Below are 24,076 nucleotides of genomic sequence, written 5' to 3' on the forward strand. Positions count from 1 at the left end.
TTGACTGATGCAATGCACATCCACTGCACAGGCACTGGTGAAGATGCCTCTTCCATGTTGATGGAGAAACCATGAACTCACGGCACTTGAGTACTGAGTTTAGTCACAGGTGGCTACCCAGATTCAAACACAGGATCGTTCTAAATCATCAGAATATTTATTGATCCTGGAGGAATACGACGAGCTATAAAGCTCGTGTTATTTACACAAAAATGCAGTTTTCAACAATTTCATTTCATTTAAAAAAATATAATCTGACGATTCCGAGTCTGTAGCTTGGTTGATTTTTAGTTGCACTAGAATACAGTTTAAAATTATATTGTTAACGTACAAAGCAGTGGACCATCTTGCCCCAGCCTACATCATTGACACACTGCACCCATGTCCCCTCAAGGTCCCTAACATCTGGGGATGCAGATCTTCTCTGCATTGCCAGGTTGAAACTTCAGTTTGTGGGTGACCGAGATTTCTCCCCGTGTAGCCCCAGGATATGGAACACTCTTCTACGAGATTTCAGAATCCCTCTGAGTCTGTCGACAATGTCAAAATGCGTTTTAAAACACATGTACATGCTTCCGCTTGTTAAACTTTCAGTTAATTTAGTGAATGGATTCTTAAAATATTTTTAGAATATAATTATTTTCATGCTGAGTGTCTGTTGCTGCTGTGTCCTCTAGAAATCCTTGATGAAAAGCACTACATGAATGGAATTATTATAATTTTATGCATCTTAAACTGGAGGGCTGACCCCGGGATGGAGAGGCGCTCCCCGACGTTACGACGCTGCCTCGAGTTCCCACAGGGATCCTGAAACATCGGCACCTCTTCTTCCGAGAGGCAGGGACACGGACACATGCCTGTGTGTGCGACCCAGCCATACTCACGTCAGTGCACACGAACGTGTAGTAGAGGTGTTTGTTTTTCTGGAACGAGTCTGTGGGCGAGGAAAAGCGGCAGGTATCATGATGTGTGCATGCACGCTGAACTTCGTACGCATCGTACGTAGCCAACCGTCCTAATCGGATGTGTGGGGGGGAAGGACAACACTCTCTCCGCATGCAAGCGTGTGTCTCCTAACCTAGCCCCACGTGTGTAATAAAAGACTTGACCACGATCTCTGGCTCAGTGTCCTTTATTCGGTCCGTACTGCGTTCCCACACGGCTGTCTCTCTTATTCTCTCTGTGCTGGTTCCGATGTCACTCCAGTCCACATCAGCAGCCCCGCTGCTGTTTCTGTCGCTCTTGCAGCCCCACAGCAGCTCCGCTGCTGTACTCTCACACAGCTCCCTTGGCTGTTCCTGCTGCAGCTCTGACAGCCTCGTGCTGTCTCGCCTTCTCGTCGCTCCTGCGACTCTTGGCAGCCACCCCGCTGCCCCTCACACACAGCCTTACTGCCTATCTCTATCTGCAGCTTTACACCTCCCAGTAGCTCCCTACTGTTCCCAGGGTTGGCTCCCGCTTCTGACGGTGCCCCCTCGGCTCGTACGCCCGCGTGGCCCCACACCTTTCCATTCACACCCCGACTGCTTCTCCTTCCGGTTTACCCGCTTAAGGACCCCCTACCTTTCACCCACGTCACCTGGCTCCGCCTCCTCGTGACGTCACATCCGGAAGGTCGCTTTCGCCCGCATTACACCACCCTCCCCCATAGAAAAAACCCAGCCGACCTCGGCTGAACAACACCAAAGCGTAATGCGGTGAACCGACCTTCCCCCTTAAAGGACACTAAGCATGCAATATAACAACAAGAACAACACACAAGTAACATCGACGAACGTACGAAAGCATGCGATAAATACGATGGCAAGAACAAGAACAATAACAACATACAATTAACGAAACGTAAGCGATTTGGAACGAGTGCGGGTCGCCGGCCCGTCCCGGACGGTCGGCGGCCCACTTGTAGAACGGGGACGCGATGGAACACGAGAAATGACAGGGGGTAATTCCCCTGCTGCGATTGGAAGTCCACCGACATCTCGTGTCCCTGACGAATCAGTCTTGGTCGTATTCCGCGAATGCGCCTGCAGCGGGGTCGGAAGGGTCGCCGGGCTTGAAGGTAAAGCAGCCCTGGCAGGCGCCCTCCGAACAGGCCCACTCCTCCCCCGCGGTGTCACGGTCGGCCTGTCTGGAACAGGTACGACAGGCGCTCGAGCAAGATCAGTGGACGCAGGCAGGGGAGAGTCGGCAGCAACAGACCCCGGCAAGGCAGTATTGGGAGATGACGCATCACGTAGGGGAGCAACATATGGTTTCAACCGCGACGTATGAACAAACCAACGGCGAGAACCAAACTGAACGCGCGCCGACTGTGGATTGGGAACCTCAATGAGGCGCACAGGACCATGCCAAGGTTTGTGCAATTTAGGAGAGGTCCCCGGCCGCACCTGCGGGCAATGGAGCCAGGCCAGGTCTCCCACCTTCCAGGGGCACTCCCCCTCAGACCGCCGAGCATACCGCTCGTTCCGGGCCTGGGCTTTGGCCGTAGCCACGCGTGCGTTTTCCCGTGCCTCCGTAACCCGGCGAACCGTGTCCTGAATGTATTCAGGGAGTGGTTTACGAGGTCCCTTCACCCCAGTACCCAATTGCACATCCACCGGAGGCACGTTTTCCCGACCATACATAAGGTAAAACGGCGAATACCCTGTAGCCGCATGGGGCGTCATCCTGTACGCCGAAAGCACTCCGGGGATGTGCAGATCCCAATCCGATTGCTGTTCACTCACAGTATGGCAAAGCATGGCAGACAATGTCCTGTTCAGCCGCTCAACCATACCATCCGTCTGCGGATGGTATGGAGATGTCCGTATCTTCTTAGTCCCAAGGCCTGCGCACACTTCAGCCAATAATTTAGAAGAGAAATTTCGGCCCTGGTCCGTGAGGAGTCTCTCCGGCGCCCCCTTGTCCATAATGTACCCAAACAAAAAGGCGTCGGTGATGGCCGCGGCCGACTGATCGGGCAACGGCCAGGCCATCGGCCAACGGGAGAGATACTCAACCCCTACCAGCAAATATTTATTTCCCCTCGCCGATGGTGGGAAGGGTCCCAATATGTCCAGTGCCACCAATTCATTGACTCGAGACACCTGAATCGACTGGAGAGGCGGCACGTAAGGATGTTTAGGCGGCTTACGCCGGGCGCATTCAGGGCACGCGCGCACATGCCCTACGACATCTGTCGCCATGCCGTGCCAAAAATAATGACGTTGTAACGTCAACAAGGTCTTCTGCACCCCTAAATGCAATAGTGTGTCACAATGGAGAGTTCTAATCAACTCAAATCGCAAGGACGTTGGTACCACCACACGCCAGCTTTCCTGGAACCTTTCTTGCCACATAAGCAGACCATCTCGGAGAGCGGTTCGCGGCCCCACAGCTGAACTCGGACTCCCATTGTCCCTCATAGACCGCTTCCGCATGGACAACAAGGACTCGTCCATCATCTGTTCCCGAATCCAGACAGACCGCGGCAGATTCAAAACCCCATCAGTCGGTCCCGGTTCCATCGGAGTATCCGACTTCCCGACGGCCAACGTAAGCGGCTGAGGGGGGTTCAGAATCGGCGAACACCTATGCGTCCCCGACGCACATTTACAAGGGGCGCGCCCTGGTAATCTGGAAAGTGCGTCAGCGTTCGCATGGCGCACTCCCTTCCGATGTTGAATTTGGAAGGAAAATTCCTGCAGCGTGTCCAACCAACGTGCCCACTGTCCCGATGGCTGGTCCATTTTAAGTGCATGTTGCAAGGCCGCATGATCCGTACGCACAATAAAAGAACGACCGTAAAGGTACGGTCGAAATTGCCGTAGGAAAAAAACAACCGCCAAAAGTTCTCTACGAGTGACACAGTAGCGTGTTTCCGCAGGCGACAAGACTCGGCTACCATACGCCACGACGCGCTCTACGCCCCCTTTAGACTGTGATAATACCGCCCCAATACCTGTGTCACTCGCGTCCGTATCAAGAATGAAAGGGCGATCAAAATCGGGATAATCCAATGTCGGGGCCGTAGCCAATAGATCACGCAGACTCCGAAAGGCCGCCTCTTCCGGCTCTCCCCAAACAAATTTCCGTCCTTTACCCGTAAGGAGATGCAAGGGCCTCGCAATCGTCGCAAACCCCGGCACAAATCTTCGGTAATACGAGGCAAATCCCAAAAAGCGCCGAACATCCCCCACAGAGGCCGGAGTCGGCCAATCCCGGACACACGCCGTCTTTTCCGGATCCGTGGACACCCCCTCTGCACTCACAATGTGCCCCAAATAACGGACGGACCGTTGCAGTAGGTGGCATTTCTTTGGTTTGAATTTCAAATTGGCAGAGCGCATCCTCGTGAACACTGTCTCCAGCCGCGTTAAATGTTCCTCAAATGTGCGGCTGAACACAATAATATCGTCCAAATATATAAGACACGTCTCCCACTGCAACCCCGTCAAAACGAGCTCCATCAATCTTTGAAATGTAGCAGGGGCCGCATTCAATCCGATCGGGAGGCAGTTGAATTGAAATAACCCCTGCGGCGTACGGAATGCGGTTTTCTCCCGTGAGGACTCGTCAAGGGGAAGCTGCCAAAATCCCGAAGAGAGGTCCAGTGTGGAAAAGAACTTAGCCCCCGACAATGCGTCAAGGGAGTCGTCCATACGCGGCAGGGGGTACGCATCTGCCACCGATATCTTATTCAATTTCCGGAAATCGACACAAAATCGCAAGTTGCCATCCTTTTTCTTAACCAAGACCACAGGAGCGCCCCATGGGCTGTTAGATGGCGATATAATGTCCGCAGCCAACATGTCTTCCACCGCCCCCCGAACGTGTTCTCGCTCCGCTGGACTCATCCGATGCGAATTTAACCGAATAGGGGCAGCGTCGCCCGTCTCAATGTGATGGGAAAGTAACGATGTGCGTCCCAAATCCAAATCGTCGGAGCTGAACACATCCGAATACGTCAGCAACAATTTACGCAGCGCATCACGTTGCCCCACGGACAGGGAAGAATTTTCATCACATAAGGTAGCGATCCAACGATTATCCGAACCCCTTGGCTCGGAAACACCAGCGACCACTCCCCGGCGATGCGGACAATCGCGCATCGCAAACGCCGTAGTGGCATGTGCCACAACCGTACCGGCCGGAACACGGATGTTTTCCACCCCCGCATTAAGCACCTGTAAAACCGGTAATTGATCCGGCCGGACGATGGTCTGTGCCCCAACTAACGCCAATCCCGTTGTTATCGTGGCGGATGGTGACAACAAGACCCCTTGTGCTCCTAGCCGATTGGGCAGGGGCTTCCGATACCGCAAGGGTATAAGCATCTTTGAACCAGGTGGGATGTCCACAGATGCGACGGACAGCGCCTGCACCTGTACGGCCGAAGCAGGTCGCCCCCAGGGCGACGGCAGAAACGAGATTCGACGGCCCCCCGGCAATTCAATACAATTCTCATTGATTTTAATCAAAATGGGCATCTTAGCCAAAAAATCCGTGCCTAGTAAGCAAGGAACCGCCAAAGATCTCGATATTAACACAACGCCCGAAGCCGACACATCCCCTATAGATATCTTAGCATCCACCTGGCCCACGATACCCATACTACCCCCGTTCGCAGCGACGCAAGACCCATAAACCGGACGCACAGCCCCCGGCGGAATGCCCAACAGATGGAAAATGACATCCGATATAATAGTCGCAGACGCTCCCGAGTCGACCAAAATGCGCACGTCCACACCTTGTATGGATCCCGGCACAGTGGACGAACCCGTAGCGGCCGCGACAACTCTCCGTGCCAATTTGCGCCACTGCGTAACTGAATGACAAGGCCCCGTCGATGGCCTTTCTTTAACAACAACAATAGGATCGCGCAACAAGGGTGGTGGGTGAGGTGTAAAGCCTTGCCGAGTGTCTGGTGCGTGCCGACATGCCTGTTTCGGAGGTTCCTTGGTCGGCTTGTCCGGTGTTGTGGGCTCCTGCTGCGGCGGACCCGGGAAGCGGGCCCAGCAATCTTTGGCGTAATGGCCCCTATGGCCGCAGCGGAAGCAATCGGCCTCGTTGCGCCGAAGCGCAGGTCTTGCATCCCGGCGGCCCCGTCCCGATGGCGTAGCGCGCGGCCCCGGCCTTCCGCGTCCCGACCACGGAGAGGAGGCAGCCGTCAGCTCCTGTGGACCCCGCTCATCCGGCACATAGATCGCCCTTGTGGGGTCCCACCCCATCGCGCCTCCTTCCTTGACGGGCCCACCCGTCCATGCCGCCACTTGCTTCCAGCGACGGAGATTAAACTGCGCATCCAGACACTTTGCTGCCGCCCGGGACGTGAGCTTCTCATGCCCACACACAGGCATGGGGATCCCCAGATCCCGAGACAGCTCCAGCATTTTTCCCAATATGAGAGGCTCGAGCAGATCCTGTGGCGTGTCAGGATATGCTGCCATGGCCAGCTCCAACACCGCACCCCTGAACGCCACGGGCGATTCTTCGGGTGCTCGTTGTCGTTGAGCGAATCGCCGATGCGCGTCGTCAGGTGGCTCATAGGCGTCGGCCATTTCCTCAAAAACTCCACATAAAGTCTTCTTCTTATCGGCCGTTATGGAACGGAAAAATCGAACAGATTCGTCGTCCAGTAGAGTCGGCAACACTTCCAAGGCCTCCGCATCGGTCCATCTTGCTGAACGAACCGCCGCCAAAAATCGGCAGGCGAAAGCGCTCCAATCGCCCCCGATAGAGAATTCCTTAACTGTAGTAAGGTGGCGACTCCGACTCCTCTTTACGCCGTCTTCCAATGATGGTTGTTCTGGAGGCAAATTCAAAATGGCGTCGGCCCGCGGCGTGGCCAAGATGGCGGTTTGGCGCCGCGGAGCGCGCAAGATGGCGTCTTCTTGCCGCGTGGCCAATGGCGGCGGCAGGGCAGGCAACGTAGCGGCCCGTGGAGCACCTTCTCGTTCCATCGTCGTCCTTGGCGTAACGAGGTGACATAGATGCGCCAGGACGTCCTTGAGTGTCTCCAGTTGTTCTGCCACCTGTTGCCATCTTTGGTGAGCGTCCGATGTTGTTGACGGACCCGCCATCGCGCCGACATCTTCCACGCCCGTCCCCGTGCTCGCCTCAGCAGGGCTCTCCTCCACCACCCCAGCAGAATCCGTGGTCGGAGGGAATTCGTCGTCGTCGGACGAAGAAGCCGATGCTGGCGCCGGGGGAATTTTCTTCCTTACTTGCTTAGACATGCCGTTTCACTTCTGACCCCAGTGTAATAAAAGACTTGACCACGATCTCTGGCTCAGTGTCCTTTATTCGGTCCGTACTGCGTTCCCACACGGCTGTCTCTCTTATTCTCTCTGTGCTGGTTCCGATGTCACTCCAGTCCACATCAGCAGCCCCGCTGCTGTTTCTGTCGCTCTTGCAGCCCCACAGCAGCTCCGCTGCTGTACTCTCACACAGCTCCCTTGGCTGTTCCTGCTGCAGCTCTGACAGCCTCGTGCTGTCTCGCCTTCTCGTCGCTCCTGCGACTCTTGGCAGCCACCCCGCTGCCCCTCACACACAGCCTTACTGCCTATCTCTATCTGCAGCTTTACACCTCCCAGTAGCTCCCTACTGTTCCCAGGGTTGGCTCCCGCTTCTGACGGTGCCCCCTCGGCTCGTACGCCCGCGTGGCCCCACACCTTTCCATTCACACCCCGACTGCTTCTCCTTCCGGTTTACCCGCTTAAGGACCCCCTACCTTTCACCCACGTCACCTGGCTCCGCCTCCTCGTGACGTCACATCCGGAAGGTCGCTTTCGCCCGCATTACACGTGTATGCAACTGTGATGTTTACGTTATAGGGCCTGGGTGGCTGCGTGATCTCCCCCGATAGAAGGCAAAAATACGTTTCCGACGTATTCATTACATTACAACAGACGCAATGCACATCCACTGCACAGGCACTGCTGAGGAAGATGTCTCTTCCATGTTGAAGGAGAAACCATGAACTCACGACACTTGAGTATTGAGCTTAGTCAGAAGTGGCTGCCCAGATTCAAGCCCAGGATTGCTCCGAATCAGAATCAAGATATGCATTGATACTGGAGGAATAGGATGATATATTAAGCTCTTTTTTTCACAGATGTCAAGTAGGGGCGGGTCAGAACATTACAACAAAAATACGATAGGAGTGCAAAATATAGTAAAGATAGGAAACTCACCAAAAAAGACAAAATAAAACTGATTTATTTTTTTATTTTACCATGTAAAGCCCACTGAGCTATTCGCTAATTTTTCAGAAGCAACCTGGCCACAAATGATAGCTCAACGTAGTGGCTTATCATGTGGACATTTATAGCATCAACATAATCTAAATAATCCAAATGCATGTTTCTAAATGTAGAGGGAAAAAACAGAGCAGACACACGCAAATTCCATGCCCTTTGACTTCTGTTTGTTTACCTAGCAATCACGAACCAGAGCTTCCACGTCTATTTATTTCCTATTTAAAACCGTGACCTGCTCCGTAGCCAATGGCAGCACATAAGGTGAGTGTTCACGTAGAGGACGCTTGTCACAACACTGAGCGGCAGAGGACAACCAGCCTCCGCAGGGGTTAGTCGCGATGTGGACCACGACCCTACTACAGCAGTAAGGACGTGTGTGGCGCATTAACCCTATGATTGCTGTATTTTATTTGTTACTTTTTGTTACTTTTTACCAGGTAAGGCCCATTGAGTTATTAGCTTATTTTTCATAAGCGACCTGGCCACAAATGATAGGTCAATGAAGTGGCTTATCGTATGGAAATGTAAAGCAGTCAAACACTCCAAACGCATGTTGATTCTAAACGTGAAGGGAAAAATCCACATGCCCAAGGGTAGAACACGCAAACTCCAAATATGGAGCAGGCGTCAGGGTCGGGATCAAACCCACGACCTCCTGCATACCAGGCGAGGGAGTTAACATCTCCTAGCCACCGTGGCGCCCTCCACCGCCCCTCCTGTGAAGGTTTACTGGCCTGGTTGGGAAGTTGGAGATTGTGGTCTGAGATGTGTAGTCCTAATGGACTCATGTATTTGCTGTGATAACCTTTTTGTCGTTTGTGTTTTCTGCTTTGATTTCATTTCTTAGTTTGTTTATTAATTTTAGATTTTTCTTGGTAGTAGTGGGGTCTTAATTTGCTCGGCGTGTATGTATGTGTGTGTTGGGCTTCTTTCGCGCTGTGCGTAGCAAACCTCGTATTTGGGATTTGTACCTTGTACATAATGAATGTACATCGTTGTGGGATGCTGTTGGCATGTATGACGTCATATAAAATGCAATTATTATTCTCCATCGTGTCCACTGCAGTGGGTTGCTATGAATTATATGGTAATGGTGGTAATTTAGCATCAGTGCAAATTGCTTTCTCAAGGAAAATTCTGCTGGTGGAAGGACACTCAGAAGAGGAAGCTCAACAAGTGAGTCCCTGCAGAGGGTATTTGGCCTCCTATTCCATGGCCGGGCAGGCACTTTACCCTCCACCTCACATGGCCTGCTGATCAAATGACCATGGTGAACCCGTTTATACCCCCAGCTGGTCAGAGTTTGGGGGGGGGGTGATTTAAGAAACGTGCACCATTGTTCCAACTGCTGGTGCCGGTAGATCTATCCGCCAACCTCTGGGTCGCAGGTTCAGTGTAAGAAATGGTTTGCTGCGGCAGCATCCCTTGGTTTATATGACTGCTATGAAATGATATACGAAATCACGTGAGACTACTTATAGATTTTTTTTCAATTTATGAATGAGAGAAACAACATGTGCTGTTTAAACATGACCGCATTTTGTCATCACTCACCCCTGGTCTCCCCGTCATCCCAGAAGAGGTTTCCTTGAGCCTTAAAGTCCGCATCCATTGCAATAATGAGCCCCATGGGGTTTTTCCGGCTGGTAGAAAAGAACGCACAGCAATTGGTCACTCATTGGTCATTCCTCTGCAGTGATAAAAAAATAATTGAAACTTATCGGCCGAATTAGTGAGTGTTCACATGTGGAAGGAAACTGGAGCAACACCTGGAGGAAATGCACACGTGCGAGGGGGAAACACTGTATCCCGTACAGATGGAACAGGTGCAGTCCACATTGGGATGCATTATTATTATTATTTTACTGTCAAGGCCCACTGAGCTATAGAGCTCTTTTTCAGAAGTGACCTGGCCGCTTCGTTAATTGCTCAATGAAGTGGCTTATCACGTGGACATTTATATGCAGCCAAATACTCTAAACGAATGTCGATTCAACATGTGGAGGGAAAAACCGGAGGACCCGGATAAAAATCCACACGACCACGGGGAGAAAATGCAAACTCCAAATATACAGGCGTGAGGGTTAGGATCGAACCCACGGCCTCCTGCGTACCAGGCAATGGAGTTAACATCTCAACACAGTGGCAATGTCAACCCACAAACACTAAACACACTTATTTTGCATCAGGGAATAAGCTAGGAGCATTTTCAAAGACCTCGAGCTGCAAAATGGAAGGGTGCCAAGTCAACACACACATCACACGTTCTCTCCCTGCCCTGTGACGAGATGCTGGGATCAAAGTTGAATTTGCCAGGGCGGCTGAAGTTTGCTCACGCACCTGAGGTCAGTGCGCGTGGCTGGCTGCTGGGTGGCCAGGATGTGGCCTCCGCGCACAAGCAGCGAGATCTTGTCATCGGGGATGCTGAACGTGTACCGCTGCCTGTTTTTGGAAACCAATTTACCCTAGCAATGCAGACCAAAACACAAATGCAGGCACACAAGCACAAATGCATTCATGAGCACAGCAAGGCGTGTTTGTTGTACAGGTATGTAAAGTAAAACATATTCAGATTTGTTTAAAGGTAACTTTCTTCTTCGTATTTCTGGATCATTTAAATGAATTATTGATTCGACATGTCTTCATGCGACTAAATTGACGCTATCCCATGTCACATGACACCACTTTTGGTGAGAAAAAGAACGCAAATAGCGTAAGACAAGTGACATCATCCCCTGTGAAGTCGTACATTCAGATCAATTGGGAACACTTACTTGGTTTGAAAGCTGCCTGCTTTTATGATACGTGATCACATTTAAATACGTACGCTTTGCTCAGAAAGAAAGCAATGAAGTTAAACATGAATAAAGCCACCCCTCTGCAAAACCCGTGCAATTGTGATGTGGGTAAAATACGCATCTCGTTCACTCACCGTTTCGTAGTCGTACCACTGCCCATCGGGTATGTAGCCTTGAACTTCAGTTGTGCCCTTAAAGGGAGAAGTAGGAAAGAGGAGGAGCTAGTGGCAAGACCTTGAGGTTAAATCTGACTTTAGGAGGGGGGCATTAAGACCGGAGCTCGTAAGATAATGGTCGGCATAATGACTTCCTTCTCGTTTGGCTGCCCGTGTCGCCAAATTGAAGTGGAAATTGCCTCCCTCTAGCTCTGCCCCAGTGCAAAGGTGCAACGATGATTCAACCGATATGTCCGTGTGAGATTTCACAAGTAATTTATTTGGTTTCATAGGATATGGAAGTTCGAACGGGTGTGTGTGTGTGTGCATCAATTTCTGTTTGATACTTGTGATGATAAACCTCTATACAGGGATATCTCTGTGAGATTGAGTCGGTCACATCGGAAGGCAATTCCAGTGTGCTAACCATTACACCACTGTGGCAGCATCGTATCTTATTATACATTTCACATACAAAGCATTGGTTGATAATAATAATGAAAGCGAAGATATACTTTTAGCCCGAGTTACCAAACTGCTTCTAATGCAGTTCATGAAGGGAAATAATAAAATAATACAAATAAAACAATAATAGAAAATAAAAAAAACATTTTATTGCTGTTGTTTTCACACCTGATGATGATTGCTTGTGTTGCAATCGAAACGTCGTGAGAATTGAATAGTTTTATTTTTATTATTTTATTATTTCCCTGCTACGTGACCTTACCGAAAGAACCAAGAATATGAATCCCTCCAGTCACGAAAGCTTTTTTTTAACTGTCAAATGATCCCTTATTGGACACAGACAGGTGAGAGCCACTACATCCTCGGGGCAGAGTAGAGGTTCATTTTAACGTCTCATCGCGAGATGGCATCGCTTACACCGCAGTCCCCTCCAGCCACTGCACGTCATCGACACACGAACCCAGAGCGCCGGGCGACTCCTACTGCGTGTGTCTGGCGCCACTAAGCCATCAACTCCGGCTCAGTCTATGTTGGCCCAGAGGCCAACAAGAAGAGATTAAAAAAAGGTTAATGCTGCGCAGATCATTAGTTTTCTAGAGTGAGCACTCAGCCGTTGAGAAAGGAGTCAACGCTCAGGTAATTATTCAGCCACCGGTGAATGGGGCTCATCCCAAAGACAAAGATCCCCCGTATAGACATAACAGACTGTTGGGGCAAGTGCTCTTAGCGAGCAGCACCTATGAAGGCCGGCACGGCACACGAGGAGGGTTGGTGGCCAGCAACCACGCCTCCCGAGTGGCGATATTTACGCGCCACACTAGATACTCATTTGAGTCTGAGTCGACCTAGGGGAGGCCCGGGACCGGTTCAGATAATCGTCACCGGTGTTGGCCGTGAGCGGGAATCGAACTCGGGTCGCCAGGTTTGTAGCGCAGTGCGCTCACCACTGCACCACCGCTCTCCCACACGCGCGCGCACACACACCCTTGTGCCCACACATGAGGAGGCAGCAATTAACGCTCCAACCCCCAGTTCCCTGATTGCAGAGTTGATGCGTGCATTGTCCAGATGACTTTGCTCTTGTTTTCCCCCCCCCCCCCCCGTGGTTTGGTGGCCAGACGGGCGCATTGCGGGGTCTGGATGGAGGCCGTCTCGGCCAAGTCATAACCCCCCTGTGGTTTAGGCAACAGCTACAGTTACAGATTACGCGTTATTGCGAGCTACGCGCATATTGCGTGCATATCAGCGTCGCTGTTGGCCCAGCGATGTGCTTTGTTTCAGATGATGATGCGTGCTGCTAGACCAGCTTAAAAACCCCCCTGCAGAGACATTGCGGATTTTCAAATGCTCAAGATCAACGTTGAAGTACTTTCGTTCAACGAACCTGATTGCACATCTCTACGCCTCTCTGGGTGCTTTAACAATTAATCTGATTATTCTCTGCACAAAAATGAGTTACATCTGACCCTTTTTTTCAGACAAGCCTGTGACTTTTCCTTTCATTCGGCCATCTGACACCCGCATAATATCATCCATAACCATATTTTTTGGGCACAAAAGGTGACCTCAGTTTTGATGAATTTGTAACATTAGTTAATTGAATGGAAAAAAAATAACAATCTGTAGGGGAATAAATTAGTGATAATGGTTTCAGTAACTCAGTGTGACCTAATTTAGCAGGATCTCATTGCAGGGTTCTACGGAATATAAATTCACAATTGTCATCATCAGCCATGGTCACATCCACTGTTGGATGAACGGCCCCCTCAAGTTGTTACCACCTCCCATGATCCTGTGATGTAATGATCCATCTAGCACCTGCTCACGTGATTATATCATGGCTCTCGGATGTGTTCCATATTCTTGGACGTGTTCCGTACTTTGCTGCCACTCCATCTCTATTCTTGGCCCTTGGCCATTGTCTCTTCTAGTGCCGTGCCTTGCCAAAGCCCACTTATTTTTATTTACAGCTTATATTATGCCATTAATCTCAGTATGTTATAAAGTAAAACGAAACTTTTTTTAAAATTTTACCAGGTAAGGCTCACTGAGCTACATAGCTCTTTTTCAGAAACGATCTGGCCACAAATGAAAGGTCGACAAAGTGGCTCATCACATCGAAATTGATAGCAGCCAATTACTCTAAATGCGTGATGTTGATTTTAAATGTGGAGGTAAAAACCCAGAGGAAGCGTAGAAAACTCCACGCGACCATGGGGAATGAGAGAACATGCAAACTCCAAATATACATGCATCAGAGTTGGGATCGAACCCACGACCTCATGCATACCAGGCGAGCGAGATAACATCTCGCCACCGCAGGCGCTCTATTGCGGCTGCTGGATATTCGACATTCCGATGGCAGGGGAAAGCGAGTCAATCGGACAGGGGTATTTGTTTAATCTACCCCTGATTTGGGATTTAATTGGAAGCACTAAGCGCCGAGTCACCCTAACCCTATCAGCGATAGCTGGAAACATCAATGGAAATTCAGTGCCGCATCAAACCAATTTATGCGAACGGCCACGTGAATGGCATTGGGACCTGTCACCGGTTTGGCTAGAAGGTGGGATTTACATGTTGTGTGTTCTCCTGCGAAGTTATAACCTGACACTTTAGACAGCAATTATGATAATGAGGGTTGATAATGGTGATTAATGAGCTTCCATGGAAAGAGCCCGACATTAGGCTTCGTGACAAACGACGCAGGGAGTGGCAACACAAGGCGAATTGTCATCTATCAAAAATAAAACTTGATTAACTATAGCCGAGCGTGCGCACATACCTGCAAACTTTTGCCGCATGCACAGGTTTCACAAAAGCAATCCGCCCATTATTTATTGATGGATGAGGATGATGATGCTGCTGCTGCTATTCGTGGCATTGGATATGGAAATAATTGTCATCATTTATCTACCTTGAGAGACCTACTATGTATAGATCACTCGGTGGGTGACACCGCTTTGCAAGCGGAGTGCAACCACAGGCGACGGAACGACTCAACGCACATCCGTCCAAGAGCGCTGCTTTAAAAAAATAAACAAATGTATAAGAGGCGACGCTTCGGGCAATGAGACACACTTCGTCTCACTCTGCCTCCTCTCTCTCGCCTCATTAAGTGCCGTGAAGAAGGGCCACTGCCCCAGCACACGCGACCCAGTGCATCCGTGTATATACATCTCGGTGGAGAGAGACGGCGAATTCCGTGAAACTCACCCACAGTTCTAACTGCTGAGCCGGTAGAGTTGAACCAGGCAAAAAAACTCCTGGATTGAAAGTACAGTTTGCTACTCCATGGCAGAATCCCCATATTTATGTTAATATATACAAATTGTATTACAAGGATACATATCGGTAATGCAGAGATATCAAATTGTACAACCGATCCTGGGGAAATTAGGAACAATGCTAATGATACTGGAGGAACGCCATTACTTCATTGCCACGATGATAGAGTCATTCCTATAACCTCGTCTGCAACACGCGCAAGGCAACTTGTCCTAACGCAATCTGCCTTTCGACACTTCGTACACAGCAGCCTTATCGCACGACTGCATCAAACAAATTCTATTTGGCAGAATGCTTCTTAGAACATTTTTAACGAGTGACATTAATTGTCACAGCGAGCCACATAATTTATTTATTATTATGATAAGTGATAAATGAACCAGCAATTTTCATGATTTTGGAAGATATTCCCCGTAATAAACAATTAATCAGCTAATTAGGATTAACGCCTGCATCATATTGGTCCATTAAAGGCACATGCTATTCATCACAGCTGTCCAATTGTTGTCCCACTGTGTTGAATCAATCCCTCTGCTAATCGTGTGCCACCCACTGTATTGAATTGCCCATTGTTTACAGACACTGCCAAGTGCTCTGATTAGGGGGCATTTTCCATTATTGACAGGGGGGGGGCCCTGCACTGGGAAATAATTATCTCCAAATACAAACTACATTGCATCTCCGAGCTTGATGAAAACCCGCCGAGTATAATTAACCAGCATGAATGTAAGTACATCGTTAGCGTTTCCACGGTAGTTATCATCACCATGAAAACGCATCATCACCATCATCACTGTCCTCATGGGAATTGAAGCTTGTCAGGTCATTCACACCAAGGACTGGCTCCCGTTACTTATTTCCTTGCCACAATGTCAACTGAAATCAAGATTATTTTTTTTGTCGCTGCCAGGCATACAACAAAGCAAATGAATACAATGGGCGAATACCACCAACACTCACTCACCGGGTCAAGTACTGGGGTGATGAGGAAAGCGGCACCCCAGAGGAATTGTCTGTCAATGCCCCACGTCTCCTGGTCAGACGGAAACCTGGGTAAATGTGAAACAATGTAGAGAAGAGGCACCGGAGTGAATTGAGTAAACATTTCAGAAGTCTTGTTCTGTGTCTCCACATATACAACGGAGGATGCAGTTAGACAGCAGACAAGCGTATGTTCAATCAAAAATAAATCATGCCACTCATGTCTATCGGCAACTCTGAGCCAGTGGTAGGAATTCCACATTCCTAGGGTAGGAAAAAGTTATTTCTGTACGACAATCACTGTTGGAGTCCCACACAGCGCTAATCATTTTATCAATCCCATAGTCTGATGGGTTTATTCAGCCCCGAGTCTGGATTTTAACTTGCGACCTTCTGATTGTCAGTCACGTGCTCGAATTAAACCGGCACATGGCTGATTAGCATTGTGTTCGTGTGCACAATTTTCTAATCTTACTCGGGAGGGTTTAATTGTTAATCATCTAATACAAAACATACAGGACTCCCCTCTTATGTTTGCGATTTGACAATTACTGCCATGTTAATATCCCATAACTTTGTAAATGTATTTTTGTGAGTTTTTGTCCATTGCTGAATTTAGAGTACAAATAGAGATCACTTCAAACTATCGTTTTCATTCAACTGCAATTCATTCTTCGCATTGCCTAGCGGTTAGTCTTCCAATTTCTCATCATTGAACAAGCAACTATAATGTATAAAATAGCTATGCATTCTTTACTTTACTTACCACTTGTTTCTACTTCAAAAGTATTTTGTCATGAAATAAGATGTATATATAAATCAACTCCATAACGATACAGTAATTTGCAAAACAAATGATAATTAATCCTAGATTTGAAGCATTCGTGACTGCAAGGATTCATACTCTGTGGTTTTTTTCGGTAAAGTCACGTAGGTAAAAAATCTAATAAATAGTTGTTTTCATTTATTTTATTGGATTTTTTACCTACGTGACTTTACCGAAACACCCAAATGATAATTAGTCTATTGTGGACCTTATGTTGTACAATTTAGCAGAGTATCACCAGAGCATGGAAGCTATACTGTCGACATGAACATCTTCATGACAAATCCCATGAATATCTGCAAATGTATTCAGTTTAATAAAAACGATTGTATCATCAAAATCATAGGTCCCTGGTGCCATCCAATCAGAATGATCCCATACTGAGGAACGCGTAAGCTCTGCATGTGACAGATTCACTTATGCATGGAGAAAACGAGGATTCTCATAACGTAGATGGTTTACACAACAACAACAACCGTCGTTTACCACTAAGTGACAGTGCTGTCACCACGCAGTTTGTGCCATGCTAACTGCACTTTGAGGCCACATGAAGTGTCGAAGACCGGCTGGCAGGTCACAGAACAGACCCAGGTGCCATGCGTTAACTAACTGAGATGATATTCTTAGGTTTTTTCGGTAAAGTCACGAAGGTAAAACATCAAAATTAATGAAAATAAAATAATATAAAAACCAAAACAAAAATCACGACGTTTCGGAGGCAACACAAGTCTCCGTCATTTTATTTTCATTAATTTTGATGTTTTACCTACGTGACTTTACCGAAAAAACCTAAGAATATGATTCCTTGCAGTCACGAAAGCTTCAAATCTAGAATTAACTGAGATGACTGACAGATGCACCAACTGTGCTCCCAACTCTGCCAACTTTCTGTGTTTTAGCCGCCTGGCGGTCCACTAATTGTTGTAAGCGTTGTTGTTGGAAGGCGACTGTCTCCAACTTGGGGCAAGTGCTGCCAGGGAGCAGCTATGAAGGCCGGCATGGCACACGAGGGGGTGGGTGGCCAGCACCATGCCCGACCGCCTTCGTCTCCCTTGTGGCGAAGTTTAGACACTAGCAACCAGGTACTCATTTGAGGCTGAGACTCCCACACACACACCAATATCCACGATTCGCCACTAAGTGAAGGTGACATCACCACGGCGCCTGTGCCAGGCCAGGTGCACTTTGAGGCCACGTGAAGGGTCGAAGTAGGTGCCATGGGTTCACTGACTGAGATGACAGGCAAATGCACCACCAACTGTGCCCCTTTACTGTGCCAATCGGCCGATGGGTGGGTGCGTACATGGTGCGGTATCTCACTCGTGCAGGAGGGGCCTGACGACTGTGCCACCCTGTGTGTGCACGTGGTGGAACAGCGTGTAGAGGTACGGCAGCAGCGTGTAGCGGATGGTGAGCGCGGAGATTGACGAGTTCACGAGCAGGGAGTTGGCGCCGAACGACGCTGGGTCCTGGTGCTGCTCGGTCACACACAGAGAGGGCGACAAAGACAAAGATCCCCCGTGAAGCCTCAACAGACTTTTGGGGGCAAGTGGTGCTGTTCGCGAGCAACAATCGGAATCAGAATCTACATTTATACTGGAGGAATCCGATAAGCGATGGAGCTCTTTTTCTTCTTCATAGATGTCCAGTAGGGGCGGGTCAGAACATTACAACGACACACAATACAAGTGCAAAGAAGAGGAGAGGTTAGAACATTAGGAAAAAGATAAAAAAAATGTTTTACAATATTGTGTTTGACCAGGTAAAGCCGACTAAAAAATGTGCTTATTTTTGGTTCTTTCGGTAAAGTCACATAGGTATAAAATTAATTAAATCACGACATTTCGATTGCAACACAAGCAATCATCAGGTAGGAAAACCACAGCAAGAAAAACATTTTTTGCCTATATAACCTCTTACCTCGGCATCTCTATCCCACTTAAAAAAAAAATATTGCTGTGGTTTTCCCACCTGATGATGATTGCTTGTGTTGCAATCGAAACGTCGTGATTTAATTTATTTTATTTTATACCTACGTGACTTTACCGAAAGAACCAAAGAGTATGGATCCCTGCAGTCACGAAAACTTCAAATCTAGATTATCTTATTTTTCAGAAGCGATCTGGCCACAAATAATATGGGGAGACCCTCTTCTAACAGTGGAATGACAAAAAGGGCCATCGTGTACACATCTATCAGAATACACATCTATCAGAATACACATTGGGTCATGCATCTCTATAAGCTATTTCAACTTTTTTATTTTTACCAGGTAAGGCCCACTGAGCTCTACAGCTCTTTTTCAGAAGCGACCTAGCTGTCACAAATTATTGCTCAACAAAGTGGCTTATCAAGTGGACATTTATAGCAGCCAAATACTCTAAAACCCCGTTTCTAAATGTGGAGGGAAAACCCGGTGGATCCGGAGAAAAATCCACGCGACCATGGGGAGACAGACATGCAAACTGCGAATATACATTTTTTCTCCAATCTGCGTTCGGGTTGTAACCACGTATCGCCCCCCCCCCCCTCCAAAAAAAATAAACCATCGGAGAAACTCTACGGTATAGCACAGCTGCGAAAACCTACGCGGTGTTTGAATAAAACCACGCGGTCATTCCACTAGGTGTCAGACTTGCATCGGTTTGAACAACAACAAAAAACCACCAGAATAGTGGCAAACGACGAAGCAAATTGGGACGGTCACCGCACGCGGCAGAGATTGTTGCGCTCAATGCAAGGTGTCTCGCAAGCACACACCGTCGAGCCAGCTGCCTAATGCCGGGCGCATAGAGGCTATTCAACTGGATTCACATCAGCTATTTGTCTCAAGTGTTTTATTGCCGCTTGTGTTCATTGTGTGGGAGCCAATCAAGAGGTTTTTTTAAATTTACATCTGGTGATGTTGCCGGATAAGATATATATATATATATTTTTAAAATGCCAAGAAAGTAAGCATCCAGGTCTCCTTTGAAAAATAGATTTCCTGAATCAACAGCCTCAGTTACATGCAGCAGATTTCTTGTCAATCCACTGCTGGATGATGGTCTCCCAACACCATTCTGATCCTGGGGGTTGTTGTCACCTTCGCACGCTCACCAGTCTGCGTTGGTGAAGGCGGGCGCATAAACGTGGCAGCACTACCCTTTGCTGCCCACAGTGTATCACAGCAGTGGCACATAACAGCTGTGAATACTTGGTGGTCAACCCATCGAAGCAAGCACTCTCCAGGTTCAATCCAGCTCTGCTTCTGAGATTTGATGATATTCGGTGAACCCCAGGTGATTTTACTACTGGACATCTGTGAAAAAGACATTCATAGCTTATCGGATTCCTCCAGTATAAATACAGATTTTGATTTCGTCAAAAGATAATGTCTTTTTTTTTATTCAAAAACACACCACAGTTCGGAGTGACGCCCTCAAGTAGGGCACCTACTATATACACTTGAGGGCTCACTGCCCTCCTAACCACCACCATCAGGGGAAAAGATCAGGAGCAGAATATTTGCAGGAGAGGGGGAAAAAAGGGAAGAAGGGGATGAGGGGGATAATGTAACCAAACGAATGTTTATTCTAAATGTGGAGGGAAAAACCGGAGGACCCGGAGAACAATCCACGTGACCACAGGAAGAACACACGAACTCCATATATACATATTCTTAGGTTTTTTCGGTAAAGTCACGTAGGTAAAAATTTTAAATTAATAAAAGAAAAAGAAAACAAAAGAAAAAATCACAAGTACTTGACACAGCTGTCGTGGCTGTGACGGTTCCACCTGAAGACGGAGGCTTGTGTTGCTTCCGAAACGTCGTGATTTTTTATTTGTTTTATTTTACTTTTATTAATTTAAATTTTTTACCTACGTGACTTTACCGAAAAAACCCAAGAATATGAATCCTTGCAGTCACGAAAGCTTCAAATCTAGAATCCATATATACAGGCGTCAGGGTCGAACCGATGACCTTCTGTATACCAGGCGAGGTAGTTAACATCTCGCCACCGTGGCAGTTAAATTGTGGTCCCTGGACCAACAGTGGTCCGTGTCAGTCCTCCAGGTGGTTGACGGGGCGGGGATGCAAATGGAGGTTGATCCAGAAATAATGACAAAGTTTTTCTCTTTTGCTTTGGACATTAATTAATATTTTACTCACGAAATTTATATATATATATAAAGTTACATAAACTACCCAGATGAATATATCCTAACTCTAAGATCTATATGCCACCGATTAAAATAAAAAATAAAAGCTGTGTTAAAATTTTTTTTATGTTCTAGTAATATGAATTATTTTGTATAACTGGTATTTAGAGATATAACTTTAATGCGTTATGGGGGGCTGGTTGGGTAGTCCGTGGAAATGTTTACATCGGTCAGGTGGTCCCGCGGGCCATAGACGTTTCAGAAATACCGGATTAGAGGGATAGCCACCGATAATGCATCCATACTTGAGGAGATAGGAGCGAAGAGACAGAGGGAGATGAGAGATGGATGTAGATAAATGAACAAAAAGAGAAGGGCAGAATAGGGAGATGATCTGACGATTGGATGATTCGAGAGTCTGGAGACGGAAGGTTTTGATTGAGTCGGGGAGGAACCACCGCATGATCAAATACCGCAATATCCAGTGACTCAGTTTCAAGAGAGTTCAAAAGACAGCGAGATGTTTTTACGTTCACTTTCACTTTTTTCTTAGAGAAAAAAAAGGACCTGAGGGGGGGGGGAGAAACTCGCCGGACTCAACTTGAATCGTGACATTCACACAGCCTCGCGGCCGGGCCACAATGATGGAAGACGGGTCCAGTGACAGATGGCCCACGGTGAGATTTATTCAGATTTCCTGCCCTCTTTGCTCGGTAATGCATCAACTTTGCAGAAATCCTGTTCTCTCGGACTCGTACGGAGGGGGCCTCTACGCTGGAAATTGCAGCGCACCACGTCATTGCAATATGATGCTTCATTGCAAATGAGAAACCAAAGAGATAAATGGTTAAGTGCAATTTTTTTAAGTCAGTGGCCACCCTGGATTATATTGAGGGGTACTAAGCAACACATCTGCACTGTCTGATTCTCAGAGGACTTTACGATGTTATTTGATAAAGGTAGTGGGCCATGTGTGCAGGTGTCATGGTCCAAACTTAAAAAAAAATTGCTGCCAATGACTGAATTGGGATCACAACCAGTAACATTGCCAAACTCTGCAGCTTGACTGTGAAACACCGCACCATCAGGATAGCCTTGCACGATAAGAATGGCTTGAATATCAAATGTAGGAAATAATAATTATCATGAACTCACGACAGTTTAGAATCCGGTTAACCCACAGGCGACTCGCCTTCCCTGGATTTGAACCCAGGCTTTCCGTAGTGGCAGCCCATCGCTCCGTATCTGAGCCTTTTGAGGTTTTCAGGTGTGCTCTGGCACGTACAATAATATAATAGGGACGCTCAACTGATCGGAGAAGCAACAGCATCTCAGCCCACCGTGTTTCCTAAGTGGCCGCACCAATCAGTGCTGGAAGATTAATGAATCATTCATTCTGTGTTTAACAAATAGTCCTTGGGCCAGACCAGAATATCGGTATCACCCAAGTTGGCAAAACTTCAAGAGTGCCATTTTATTTGTTACACCAACATAAGTAAAATAATACATGATAACCTTTCCAAATGAGCAGCTGTAAAACATTTCTCGCAGGAAACCTGTTTTTGCACCTATCGCAATCACGCCTATTTGCCCGGACGTTACAAGTTAAACATTCCAACACCTCTGCTGTTAATTAAGACAATAAATAATTTACGAAATAGATTTTCGTCCCCAAGGGATGTATTTCATACATATTCTTGCATTTATTCGCGCTTGTTCTTCAATTTCAGTGACTTCGTTAAGTCTGGAAGAGATTGGCGCTCTCTGTTTTACTTCTGTTTCTAACAGCTTGTTTGCTCATGATAATTTACTGGCAGGTGAGGCAAGTACTGGTGGTTCTTTATAATTTCTGTTCAGTAAAGATATCTAAAGTGATAACTTTACCCTCAATGCATTGTTAATGTACCTGTTAAGATTATTAGTTAAGGCCAGGTACGACAGGCAAAAATAATGATTTTTGCTCAATTTGTCAATTTTGATATTTTTGGATATTTTGCGTCTATAAATTGTAACATTTCATAACATGCACACAATTATTACCAATAACTTTGTTATTGGTAATAATTGATTATTAAAAATAAACAAAACCTTAAATTAGCGTTTTTTAGCATCTTTCATCGCAATTTGTCTCCGCATTTTAAGAAATAACCTAGTTTAATTGCATATCATTGAAAAGCTTATTCTCTGGAGCAGATGTCTAGCTTCGGCATATATGGCTATTTACTTTGTTGTCATGGCAATAAGAGGGAGAACACAAGTATAACTCTCAAATCTCATTGCTACGAGCATCATAATGCCAGAACTGGCATTGCGATTTTCTCAAAATAAGATTTTGAATGCCGAGTTTGGGGTATTGCACACCATCTGCACACTGCTGGCAATAACAAAAAGGCGTTTCCAATATGCTGGACTCCGAGACCTCTGCATTGAGTCTGCCATTATCACAGAAGGCTCCATTGCTGGTGTTATGGATGGCTGCAAGTACAGCAGGGCAGTGCGACTACACAAACTCCCGTATGAGGCTCTCATGCGACTGACATGGAATGGTTTCCTGTCCTGGTTGGAAGGAACTCTTGGATGAGACACTGAGGACCATTGATAACCTTGGGAAAGAAGTGTCACAAGCCGCTTTGAAGGAGGTCCTCGAGAACAGCTCATGTGCACGCATCATGGAAAAGTTTGAAGTCTACCGCGAGTTCCTCAGAGGTTGAAACGGCAGCCTGTCGACCTTCTGGATGTCCTATTTGGACATGGTTGAAATCTTGTTGGGGCTCATCCGAGCATCCAGAGAGGGAGACTGGATGCTACACTTGGCAATCATTCCAGCAATGATCCCATGGTGCTTCGCTAATGATAGGATTAATTATGCACGCTACCTCCCCTACTACTACGCCCATATGTCTCAGCTGCCCATCACACATCCAGATGTGTACACGGAATTCATGGAAGGAGGCTTCTCAGTCCAACTGGGCTCCACTATTCACTTTGGCCGAATCACTGTTGACCAAGCTATAGAAGAAACGGTGAACAAAGACACCCAAACAGCTGGAGGGACAAATGGATTCAGCTTGAGGCCAGGAGCTGTGACTAAATATTATCTAACAGCTGAGTACAGAAGCATGTACCTCAGACAGCTGAGAGACCTGATAGGTCAAGGCAGGTCCAAACTGTCCCATCCAG

The 24,076-nt window shown here is 47.5% G+C and overlaps 1 protein-coding gene across 1 annotated transcript in view; it reads right to left on the reverse strand.

Moving 5' to 3' along the window:
• Window positions 1-24,076, reverse strand: part of LOC144948874 (sucrase-isomaltase, intestinal-like) — a 329,860-nt gene that overhangs the window by 34,643 nt on the left and 271,141 nt on the right. Inside the window, exons 17-22 of the mRNA XM_078878575.1 lie at window positions 18,074-18,228; window positions 15,911-15,995; window positions 11,173-11,229; window positions 10,581-10,705; window positions 9,795-9,883; window positions 885-934 (exon numbers count right to left, since the gene is read on the reverse strand). Coding sequence (XP_078734701.1) covers window positions 885-934; window positions 9,795-9,883; window positions 10,581-10,705; window positions 11,173-11,229; window positions 15,911-15,995; window positions 18,074-18,228 — 561 coding nt within the window. The remainder of the gene's footprint in view (window positions 1-884; window positions 935-9,794; window positions 9,884-10,580; window positions 10,706-11,172; window positions 11,230-15,910; window positions 15,996-18,073; window positions 18,229-24,076) is intronic.

Source organism: Lampetra fluviatilis, chromosome 51, assembly GCF_964198595.1.
Source record: "Lampetra fluviatilis chromosome 51, kcLamFluv1.1, whole genome shotgun sequence".
Classification (NCBI taxonomy): domain Eukaryota; kingdom Metazoa; phylum Chordata; class Hyperoartia; order Petromyzontiformes; family Petromyzontidae; genus Lampetra; species Lampetra fluviatilis.